This window comes from Parus major, chromosome 1 (genome assembly GCF_001522545.3).
Source record: "Parus major isolate Abel chromosome 1, Parus_major1.1, whole genome shotgun sequence".
Classification (NCBI taxonomy): domain Eukaryota; kingdom Metazoa; phylum Chordata; class Aves; order Passeriformes; family Paridae; genus Parus; species Parus major.
The window spans coordinates 72,319,445-72,332,147 of record NC_031768.1 but is presented as its reverse complement, the minus strand read 5'-3'; the positions used below and the strand labels follow the sequence as shown (position 1 = coordinate 72,332,147).

Genomic DNA, 12,703 nt, shown 5'->3' with positions numbered 1-12,703 from the left:
GGTTGGGATAGAGTTAATTTTCTTCATAATACTGAGTATGGGGATGAGTTTTGGATTTGTGCTGGAAACTGTTGATAACACAGGGATGTTTTCATTCCTGCTGAGCAGGGTTTTCACAGAGCCAAGGCTTTTCTGCTCCTCACCTCACCCAACCAGTGAGGAGGCAGAGGGTGCACAAGGGATTGGGAGGGGACACAGCCAGGACAGCTGACCCCAGCTAATCCAAGGGGCATTCCAGACCATCTGACACCATGCTCAGCATATAAAGCTGGGGGAAGAGGAAGGAAGGGCTTGGGACATTTGGAATAATGGTGTTCATCTTCCCAAGTCACCATGAGGTGTGATGGAGCCCTTCTCTCCTGGAGATGGCTGAACACCTGCCATTCCCAATTCACCATAGGAACTGGTGTATTTATTCTGTTTGCTTTGCTTGCATGCAAAGCCTTTGCTTTAGCTGTTAAATTGTCTTTATCTAAACCCAGGAGCTTTTTCATTTCTACAGTTCTTGATTTTCTCCCCCTCTTGCTGCAGGGGGAGTGAGTGAGTGAGTGACTGCATTGTGGTTTGTTGCTGGCTGAGGTTAAGTCACAACATGCAGTTAGCAGTACTGAATAGTGGTTATTAGAATGTCTTGTAATTTACACTACTTCTGTTTCTATTGTTGATGTGATTTTGAAGTGATTCATGTCTATGCTATTCTTTATGCTAAGAATGCTGTTTTTCTTTTGAATACTAACCTGGATCTTTCCTTCATAACTGCTACTGTAAAAGCCATATGCAGTTCTTGATGTTTTTCTCGTCTATAAAATGGTCTCTTTTTAAAATCAGCATTATTTCACTAGGTTTAGAAAGGAAATAATTAGTAGATATAGTAAGTAATTTTGATGTCTAGAATTTCCCTGATCAAACGATGATATTATGTAAAGAATTATCAACCACTCACTTTAGCTTCTTGCTTTTTCAGTATCTTGCTTGAAATCTTGCATGATACTAGTTGAAAAAAACCACAAAATAACAGATATACTAACACCTTGAAGAAAAAATACTCCAAACCAACAAGACCCCCATCAATCCAGCCTTTTAATTTAAGCCACTGCTTGAAAAATTGAAGGTCATGTTGATCTTCATACTTGATTAATGTGCTGTAAGAGTTCATAAAGAAGCAAATAGAAAACATGTAAGGAGTGTTGCTTTTTTCTTTTGAGTATGTCTACCTATTTCCAGATTTTCACAACTGCTGTGGTAAAAGTTGTCCTCAGTGATATATACTAATTATATGCAAGTTGTTTGAATGGTGAGTGTGAATTTAAGCTTCCTAATTTTTAACATTTAATTAAAAAGTAAAAACTTAGAATACTTCACCCAAGCAAAATTTGCTGCGCTTGTATTACATAAAAAGTAGAGCAACACAGGCGAACTAAAGAAATTTGTTTTCCTAGGGAAGATTGAGGGAGTTCTTCTGTTAGAAGCAGCTTTGCCTTGCTGCTTCTTAGTGGCTTTGGCTTGTTCTGATGTTCACAGCAGTGCAAAGTTGGCCATGATTCATGAGTAGTCAGCAGAAATTAGGAAGGGCAGAAATAACTGTCATTTAGAGAAGTGGACAGGAAATCAAAATAAAGACCACCTAGTTACCAAAGATCATGAAGAAAAGCAGCATCCTTGCATCCCCTTGTGGTTGTGAACCACAAGGATTTTTGCCTCTTGGGTCCTCTGTACTCAATAGGAATCAAATTGTATTATCAAGAGGAAGTTTTTTGGTGTTTAGCGTTTTGTAGATGCTTGAAGTAGAGTTTGACTATTTTGCTTCTCTTGATGTTTTCTGTCTTATCTGTCTTACCTTTAGTATCTTTAGTAATTTAGTAATTATGTGTGAGGAGTGAAGGAGTGAAGTTTGTAACTCACTGCTGCTTCCATGATATTTTAGATATTTTTCCGAAGTAAAAACTTCTCTCCCCTCTAAATTCCTCTCTCTCCATGATAGGTAATCAAAGCCTTGTCTGAATTTGGAAAATTTATGTGGTTGGGAGGCAATGCTTTATGGTTAGGCAGTTTCAGATTAGTGACTGGATGTTAGTTAGGCTTTTCAAAGTTCTGTGGTGCATGCTGGATGAAAACCATCTCTGTGCTTTCCATGGCACAAAAAGTCCTCTTCTTTGCCTAAGGTTTGGTAGCTTCGGTCTGCAGGCCTTCTGTGGGGAATGACATTCAAATCTGAACGTGGTAGCTCGACAGAGGGACCAATGTACTTGATGATACTGCAAGTGTGGTAATACTTGCTCCTCTTGTGGGCAGTTTCTTGAAGAAATATGAAACAAGTCTGTGAAATGGAGTCCCATGTTGATTTTTGTTTCTCAGAGGCCGTTACTGTTAGCTTCTTGGTAAAGTAACGTAATGATGTGGGGGGAGACTGGAAAGTAATTCCAGGTACAGCACCATTTTGTATGATACAAGGTATCATACAAATATCAAATATCATACAATTGTATGATACAAGGAAGAGGGAGAAGAAAAGCCCAAAAACCCTCTAGAAATGCAGTAATGCTTGTTTTAGCTTACATTACTGGAGAATTGATTTTTTTTCTTTTTCTACTGATATTTTATGATGCAATACTTTACCCTGCCACAATAATATCTGTAGACAGCTTTTGTAGTGAGTATTCTGTGCTTGCTTTCAAGTGTGTGTTGAGTTCAAATTAAAGAGAAAATTATAGTTAGAAACAAAATAACTTTAAGTTGATGATGAGTAACGCTTGGATGGTCAAAGCACATCTGTTTTGTCTTGGTTATGGTAAGGTACTGCTGTTTGATCCTGGGTTACTGAGGATTACATGCTCAAGTCTATCTATTGACTTTAAAAATACTAAAATATTAATAGGAAAAAATGTGACATATTACAATAAAAAAATTTAGTGACAGCTGTGTTTCTCTGCCCGGTCTCTTCAGGAAAATATTATAACTGGAAAAATAGTAAATCTGATTTCTTAAACTTGTCAGTATCTTTCATCAGTGTCTTATCATTCAGAAAACATTTTGTTGTTGATTCAGCTTAAGAATATCAGATGTTTAAGCCAGAAATCAAAACCCAGTCCTTCTTGAGAAAAATAGAAAAGAACTTGCATATTAGCTGTATTGTTAGTGATTCTATATCAAAATGTTTGCATTTTCTGTGCTTCTAAGAGATAGTTTTTATTGTTACTCATGAAATAATCCAGCAAGCCATCTGGCATCTACAAAAGGAAAAAGAAATTTTGGCTTTAGATTAGTAACAGTAGAAAATCCCCCAAGCCTGCAGCTGATCCTACATTTTATGGATTTTTTGATGAACTTGAGTGACTCTTAACTTATAATGTTTAAGTGTTATATATCATTTTAAAGAGGCTAATTGTTGCTCTGGTCTTGTTTAATCACTTTAACTATTGCCACATCTTTATTGAAGAAAAGAAGATATTTGGAGGCCTGTTGTGTTGAGCATAGGGCAAAATGTACCTGCTGATGAGCAGCAGGTAACCTCTTCTCATTGACAGAGAGAGGTGTGTGCAGCAGCTGGTGCTTAAACTACTGTTAGCAACTTGAGTTCAAATGCAGAATTCCTTTGGTATCTTAAGGGCAGTGTGAAAACCTGTGCCCAGATCACTCATGCTGTTTTGTTTGGATCAGTGCATTATCTGATGGAATAATTCAGCTTTGGAAAGGGATTTACTGAGGTAAATAGTAGTTGAGCAGGGCCTGCAATGAACCCATCTGTGCAGACAGCAGCTGTTCCCTCTCAGCTCACTTTAAAATGCCTGGGCCAATGGCTTGCTGTGGCACTAGGAACAGGGTCTGGTCAGCAGAAACCCTCCATTCACTTATATCTGCTGATGGGGTGGTACTTCTACCTGCAAAGTCCATGACCCCAGATTCCAGCTGTTTACTGAGAGGAGATTACTTCTGCTACCTTTGTATTCTCTACAGAATTTAAGGTTATCAGATGGTGTGGGGATTTTCTGGCAGCCTCCAGCAGCTGGTGGTGCCTGCTACTGTGGTGAACTCCTTGTGAAGAAGAGATGAAGCAGTAGAGAATGTCAGCCTGCCACTTTTCTGTATCTCAGGTATCTCCTAGTAGAAAAGATGAAAATGGGAAATGAGTAAGTAGAATCAAGGGTTAGCACTTAAATTAGGGAAGCCTGAGGTCTCATATCCAGTGGTGTTTCACTTTTAAAATGGATGAATCAGGGTCCTGCTAGATAGGACACTGATGTTTCAATGTAGCTGTTCAAATGTGAGGTCAAAGCAAAGACAGGCAGTGGCAGGAGAAATTTGGTGAGGGGGTCACAGGGTATCATGGTGGAGGAGACCATGAACTGAGATGGATTTAAACAACTCATCCTGCATCAAGACTTAAGCTACTTGGAGAAACATCTGGCACAGCTATATTCAATATAAAGCAGCAACCACCAAGGCAGGAAGTAAAGGGCAAGAGGCTCTTGGAATGTGGGGAATGGATCCCCTGAAAGATGCTACTGGAGACACATGGAGGAAGAGGGTTAAGTGATAGAGGAGAGACACTTTAGGATTATGTAGGGACTCCAGAAAATTGTGAGAGATCCTCAGAAGGGAACCAAAGCAGCATGTATGGGTACCCATGATGGCCCCAGGACTATACACTCCATGGCTGATCCTGGACTCCCCCTTGGAACAGGGAAGGTATGTCAGAAACCAGTGCCCTAACACATCAAAGGTCCCTTCTTCTACTGCTGAATACTGAAGTCCTGTAGTTTGGAAAATTCTGCCTACATCTGTGATGAAAATGTTTTGATAGCTGAGCCCATCTGGTCTTAAGCTATGAGTCAGTCAGGGGACTGTCTCTGAAGCTGAAGGAGCCTTGATAGCCATCAACTTTGAAGTGTGCTCAGAAAGCTAAATTACCAGGGTAGTGGGTTGACCCTGACTGGATGCCTGGCACCCACCAAAGCCTCTCTATCACACCCTTCCACAGCTGGGCAGGGGAGAGAAAACATAACGAGGGGTTCACGGGTTGAGCTAAGGACCAGGAGAGATCATTCACCAAATACCATCACAGGCAAAACAGACCTAAATTAGAGATATTAATTGAAGTTATTGTTAACAAAATCAGAGCAGGATTATGTGTAGTAATACCAGCCCTTTAAAACACTACTCTTCACCTCTCCTTCTCAGTTCTACCTCTTCCTTCCCAGTGGCACAGGGAGACAGGGAGTGGGGACTTTGGTCAGTTCATCCATCCTGCCACTGCTTAGGGAAGGGAGTCCTTCCCTTGCTCCACTGTGGGGTCCCTCCCATGGGAGACAGTTCTCCCTGAATTTGTCCAACATGAATCCATCCCATGGGCAACAGTTGTCTATGAACTGCTGCAGTGTGGGTCAGGCCTTCAAGGACAGGCTGCTCCAGCGTGGGTCACAAGTCCAACCAGGAAACCTGCTCCAGCATGGGCTCCTCTCTCCATGGGTCTGCAGCTCTCTGCCAGGAGCCTGTTCCTGGCCTCCCATGGGTTCCCAGCCCTCTGTCAGGCATCCCCCTGCTCTGGTGTGGATCTCCTCCATGGGCTCCAGGTGGATTTCTGCATCCCCATGGTCCTCCAGGGGCTGCAGGGGCACGGCTGCCTCACCAGGGGCTGTGCCAGGGGCTGCAGGGGGATCTCTGCTCTGGTGCCTGGAGCACCTCCTGCCCCTCCTTCAGCTCTGACCTTGGTGTCTGCAGGGCTGTTCCTCCCACATGTTCTCACTGCTCTTCTCTGACTACAGTTACATCTGTGCCGTAATTTTTTTTCTCTTCTTCTTAAATACCTTATCACAGAGGCTTTACCATCGCTTCTGATGGGCCCAGCCTTGGCCAGCAACACATTCATCTTGGAGCCAGCTGGCATTGACCCTGCTGGACATGAGGAAAGCTTCTGGCAGCTTCTCACAGAAGCCACCCCTGTAGTCCCCCCTGTACTAAAAGCTGGCCATGAAAACCCAATGCAGCATCCTAGTAAAACCCACAGTTTAATTATCTAGAGAGTGTGTAGTGTTCTATACTCATGCTTTTTTCTGCAGGTTTTTTTAAATTTTAATCCCTTTGTGTAAAGCTACACAAGCAATATTATAAATCTGCCAAATTCACCCACTGACCTTACACTATGCTTTTTGAATCTATAGTGAGGGAATTTAGCTTCCCATTTTTTTTCTTCTCCTCCTCTTGTTCATTCTATTTGTTTGGAAATTTGCGCTGTTCCATTTTCTCCCACACAACTTGGCAGTATCAAACTCAGAGGAAGGAGGGGGAACAAGGTACAACTGGAAATGTTGCCTATGTGTGCATGTAAAGACAGCTCATTGGATATTTGTGTTTCTTAGCTGGGAAAACCTTTTAAACCAAGAAATGTAAACAGCTGAAATTCACAGTTAAATATAATTTTGCAAAATACTGTTGTACCAATTTCAATCTTAGAGTATTTTTTTTTTATAGTAACATGTTATGCTGATACCAATAATATTGGCAGTCCAGAAATAAAGGATTATTTAATAAAAAAAGAAAACCAAAAGCAGCTGCTGAAAGAAAATGCTGTGGTAGTGAATAGTATTGTCCCACCACCTTGAAATACATCTCTCTTTAAATTCTTCCTGTGGACATCTCCTGTTGTTCTGCTAAGTAGTCTGTATTTTGAGGTAAGGGTTTTATGCTAATGCAGATTCTGAAACAATTTCTGTTTGTAGGATAAGCAGCAGTAATGAGGGAGTAGCGAAGCTTTCTGGGATGTTATAGATGTACCTAACCAGTGCTAGCTGCAAAGTGCAGCAAAAATTGTTTGACAATACTGAGGACAAAAGTGCTGCTACAGTTACTATTTTCTATAATAGATATGGTCATTACTTGATATCACAGCGCAGTAGCTGTCACAAGCCATTTTTCCTGTTAGAAGGACTGTAATTTTTCTCTTTTGTAGTTCATATTTCAGTGCATTAGTGTGCTGACCATAGTGACAGTGACTTTCTGAGTTAATGTTTTTTTGCTTCCTTTTATAGTGGATTTTGTATAGAACATGAAAACTGATTAAAATGGCCAAAATAAAAAATGAAAGTGAGAAAAAGTTCAGTTTTTCCTTTTTCTTTCTGGGTGCTTTGACTGCTTTCTGTTATTTATTAGAAGTTTAGACAGTTTAGTGACTGTTTTTCAGGCGCTTTTCCTGAGTAGTGGAGAGATTGCAGTCTTTAAGGGATGATGAATGAGTTGTGGGCCTTCTTCTATGGAGTCTCCACATATTCCTTCAGAACATTTTTTCCTATAAAATAGATTTTACAATGTCAGTTACTGCTTAAAATGTCCTCTGTGTATTGTGCCCTGGTAGATGTTGGAACACATCTTTGTTTTTGAAAGGAGAGTTCTCGGAAGAGGAGTTGGGGGTGGTGGATCTCCACATTCTTTAGTTCCGTGATGTTGCCACCATATGAGTGCCTTGGGGAAACTTATATAGGCCATCTGTGGATTTCACAATTCCTGTGGATTTCTGTGGATTCATTCATTGGTTGCTCTGGTGTCTCTTTTCCCTTTCTTTTCCCTACTTTCTTTTATGATGCTAGTAACTTCTGCGATATTTAAATGGTACTTTCCTAAGTTTGGTAATCACCTCCTGGATGTTCTGCAAGAGACAAAAGTAATGAAGTAGGAATATTCTTGCATGGCCACTTGTGGCATTATTGACACAGAGATAGCTCAAACTGGTTTATTGCAGTGCCTGGGGACAGTGTGATGACAAGTGAGATGAAATTAGTATCTGATCAGTTGTAGTTAATGGCTTCAAGTAATTTATACTGTATTTCTTGTTGATGAGGCTTTCTAGAAGCATAAGCTGATGTATCTAGTGTCCTTGTCCCTTAAAGTTTAGTGGGATCTGAATGGGCCAGGTGTCCTGGTGCTGACAGGATTTAAATGATACTAAATTTTTTATCAGAGTAAATGAATTTCTGATTATATGGCCTGTTTCAAACGCTTTCATGACAAGGTTTGCTGGCTGATTTTTACTGGAAATTAGTCTTACACGTTTTAGGAATTAAATTTTAATACATCTAATTACTTTCAGGTAAGTTTGAAATATATACTCTGTGACTAGTAAAAAACATAAGAAAACTTACTTTCTTTTATGCAGACCACGTCGAAATCAAAGATGAAGAAAAAAGCAACTAAGACCCAAGAAGCCAAAAAAATATTGAAGAAGAAATTTAAAGTTAACACAAAAATAGTTTTTACTGAAGATGGAGAGGTAAGATCACTTAAAAGTAATTGCATTTTGGTGGGAATTGAAGTTGTAGTTTCTGTAAAGTCATAGATGTACTTTGTACCTGTATAAAAAGACACTTGTAAAATTGTGTGGTATTTGTAATTGGCTTACATTTTGCAAAAGTGTTCAGCTTCCATTTAGAATTCAGTTCCATTGGGAAAAAGAGGAATGTTGAGCACTGACCTCTTTTCATCTTTGTATGTGTAAGATACTTGTATGAGAGCTGTAAGTGGATGTACAGAACTGTGTCTTTTTTCTGCCTATTATCTTCAATTTCAGGTGGAATCAAGAGCACGTTTGTTTTTTTCTTACAGAAATGTAAAACAATTTTCCTGTAGCTGTTTGCCAAAGCTCTCCAAAGTCTTGAGTTAATGTACTGGAATTAAAAGAAGACCCTGGTTTTCTTCCCAGCATTCACCATTTCTAGATTAAAAGTTTTGTTAGAAAAGCTCAAGAAGTAGCAGATTTTGGCCTACTGGTACTGACGTAGTAGTGCTTGGAAATTTGCCAGTTATTTGATTTGTTCTTTTAATAGAACAGTGGAAAAAAATATTGACTTTATACTGAAAGGAGCTATTGTGGATGCTAGTCTAGGCTTTCCCTGTGGAAATAACCTCACTAGCAAGTGTCCATATTCCATGAACTTTTCTATCATTTGGTTTCACAGCTTCGGATGCTGTGTATGTTGTTTTCCTGTTTCCAGCAGATAAGATAAAAAGTAAAAAGTAGGATGTGTTTGGGTTTGTTTTTTTTTTCCTCTTTATAACAATTTCAGTAAGGCGTAAGCTGAGAGGTCACCTTTACAAGTATATAATTTTCTTTTTTTCTGACAAAATAAAGCATTTTATATTGCAGGTGAAGGGAGTGTAGCCATATGCATAATTACTAACATTAGAGAGAATGTAAAAGGTTGTAGAGGTTGCCCCATTGACTGAAAACTACAATGTCAGATATTTTTAGATATACAGAAGCTGTCTCAACTTAAAATTCATATGCAAATGTTTTAGGTATTTATGCAATGGAGCAAGGATGGAGAGAAAAATAATCACAAAGATTCTAGTTTGAAAAGCACTACTGTAGAAAAGGGGTAACATTTAAAGAAACTCAGAATTTGCATTCTATGGATGTTGTTCTTGTTTTTTTTTCTACCCGAGCTGTGTAAAATTGTACTTTAAAATTTTACTATTCTATTCCACTTCCTACTCTTTGATAAAGTCCTCTAAAAATGTATCTTTCTAGAAAATACACCTACTCAAACTCAGTTTTACAAAAGGATGTTGTAGCAATGGGTTGGATTTATTTGACCTGTTAAATAAACAACCTGTGTGCATTAGGGAGTCCTAAATGTGTTTGGTTTTGCATTTGTGCTGAAAGGCATTCTGTATTGTCTGCCATGTGCTTTCATGTCAAGATTTAGTGCTCTACCAATCCATGAGCAAGAATGATTTTGCAAAGGCTTTCCTTTTAAAGTGTGTGCTCATACCACATGGTATAAGCTACTAGGTCATAAGAGAAGGCTTTCCTTTTAAAGTGTGTGCTCATACCACATGGTATAAGCTACTAGGTCATAAGACAGATGTGGATATTTTTTGGTGAATGTGTAGTCTTGAATATAGAGTTTCAAATATTTAAGGGAAGCTGAATGTGTTCAGTGTGCCATCCATCAAACATTTCATCAGCATGAATCATCAAACAATACTGTATTTCCAATACTGTCCTAGTACAATAATCAAAAAAACCCTTCCATATCTGTTCCCCTTGCTTCCCTCAAAACATGAATCTGCAGTCATGCTTTTTTTGTGTACTCTTGAATAAAGGTTGTCTAATTTTTGGCTTGGTTAATATGTCAGAATGCTGATTGTTTACATGAAAGATACTGTTTAGATTTACTCACCTTTTTTTTTCTGAGAGTAATTTCTTTAGAACAAGTAGTTTTGTTTTTCCCCAAATGACTAGCAGTATTAGAAATTACTTGTTCTAATCAGGAAAGAGGACAAAATAACAGAAGATATTCAAGTGAAGTTACTAAACAGTAATGTGATATAATAGAGACACTACTTTAAAATGGTAATTTTAAACTGATTGTGATGTAAATTAAGGTTTGTTAATTTGTTTCCTTTGCAGATGATCTTTTTATTTAGTCTGGACAAATAATGTATTGGAATATTTAGGCCACAAAAAGTGTGATGTGGAAAAAATAATTCTAACCATTATTTTTCTAATTCAGTTAGTGCAGCAGTGGCCACCTGTGCAGAAATCCAGTTTGGCACAAGGAGATGAGGAAGAGGATGCCAGTGGTATCAACCTAGATAAAGCGAAAGAAATACTGCGTGAAGAAGACAAATTTGACAAAGAAGAATACAGGAAAAAAGTAAAGGAAAAACATAGGGTAAGTTGATTTCTAGCTCAATTACTGAAGTACAGAAATACTGTGCTGAGTGAGGAAAAACACTTAAATACATTGTGAAATAAGTGTAGTACAAGTTCATTTAAATTTTTCAGTTTTCTTCAGGACTGCTACTCACAGGAAACTATTTTAATGTAAGTAGCTAGATAGCACAAAGCCGTATTCACCATTAAGTGTTGGAGTTTTATTTGCAACTTTAAAATCTGGTGAATTTAGTAGGAGTATTTTTTTAAGCAGTGTTCAGTGGAAGAGTTTGTTTCACCAAAAGGAAATATTACTAGGCCTATGTGCTCTAAAATCTGCTGTCACTGAAAGAGTATCTCTGAAATGTCCTCAGACTACCATTTGTTCAACAGTCAGTATTACATTTCAGCTAGGCCAAAGTGTTAACTTTTTGTGTCAGTGTTGTTAGGGCTATCAGAATTTGCTTAATGAATTACTCAAACTACATGATAATGATTTTATCATGTAACTTGTGACTTGAGAAGATCAGTGTCTACAGTCTGGCTTCTCTCTGGTATTTAAAAACCTTTAAGTTGCAGACTACGTGTTTTCCAGCTACTTCTCTACTGTTAGTTATGGACCAAAGCAGGGGTTTCTGATCTTGCTGTGTACCTGTCATAGCTCTGTCATACCATGTCACAGCTCTATGTCTTTGAGCTCAGGGGTCATTCTGTTAGTGATTGTGAGATGGGTATGGCATTCTCCAGATAACAGATCCATGTAAGATCCCAGCTGCATAGATGCATTTATGCTGTTAGAGGCATGATTTATACTCAAAGCTTCAAATTTCCAAAGTGTTAGAAAGCGTTGTTTTATTGTCCTGCTCTGTAAATGTTGACTTAATTCAGTTTGACTTTCCCCTGATTGTTAGTAGTTAGTACAAAATCTTTCAGTGTTTGTGAGGGCTTGAACAAAATCGTTTGGAAGGAATCTTGAAAAAAGCTTCAAGTTATGTTTCAGCTGTGAAGTGTCCTAGCTAATACCAAAGCATACTTTACACATTTAATTTGAAAGTCTGCTCCTCTAGTCCTGTTGCAGTCATTTGAGAAATATAAAAAAATCTCACCTCATCTTTAGCAGAGGGCTGCAATTGATAGGAAGTGAAAAGAAATCATGTTTGATGTGCTCTAAGTGAAATAATAGTCAAGTTTACAGAAAACAATGCCATCAGATTTCAAGGATGCACTTAATGAACAAGGAAGGAGAGACTGATTCTATGACTTTGCAATCAATCTGTTTGCTAACAGATTCATATACTTTGAATAACACTGTTGTAGGTTCGATATCAGACTTCAATGATAAAATAATTCATCTCTTGGTCTGTTAAGCTAGCTTTATAGTGCTGAGGAGAACAAATGATGTTGACCAGATATTTACCTGCATTGAAGAAAAATATTTCAACTGTGGAGATACTGTAAAAAGAGAATGCCTCTTTTCAAAACTGAGTCAAAGTTAACAGACTGGCAATATCAATGCCATGGATATTTTTTGTAATTATGGAAAGTGCCGTGTGTGAAGCTTCTTGGAGATTAGTGCATGAGTGTTTTTCACACTCCACCAATTATCCTTTGTGAAATGAAGTAAATAAATAATATATATAAAAAAGAAGGAAATGTATTAAAGAAAAAATAAAAAATACCTCTGTTTGACATCCTGTGAAATGACTGTCTAGTATTAAGGGCTGTCATTCAGTCATCGTATGACTGACACACATCTGACATTATTCAGATTTTTTATTTGAAACTTCACAGTTTGAGGTGAAAAATACTTCATATGTAAATTCTCTGTATATAATAAAGTATTCAGGTACCTGATTGTTATTTAATTTTTGAAATAGTCTTATAACAGTTTAGAATCCTAACATCCAAATTTAAATGAGATGAAACTTGCAAAGAAAGAAGGGGCAGGAAGACGATAGCTTTTACTCTGACAGAACCTCATTTACCTTCCCATTGTCTCACTAACCTTGTGGTTAAAGATGAGCCACTCTCCAGAGTGCAGAAGGCATTCAGGAT

The 12,703-nt window shown here is 38.3% G+C and overlaps 1 protein-coding gene across 1 annotated transcript in view; it reads left to right on the top strand.

Moving 5' to 3' along the window:
* Positions 1-12,703, top strand: part of DDX10 (DEAD-box helicase 10) — a 158,887-nt gene that overhangs the window by 89,432 nt on the left and 56,752 nt on the right. The window contains exons 14-15 of the mRNA XM_015640809.1: positions 8,147-8,260; positions 10,506-10,667. Of these exons, the coding sequence (XP_015496295.1) occupies positions 8,147-8,260; positions 10,506-10,667 (276 nt within the window). The remainder of the gene's footprint in view (positions 1-8,146; positions 8,261-10,505; positions 10,668-12,703) is intronic.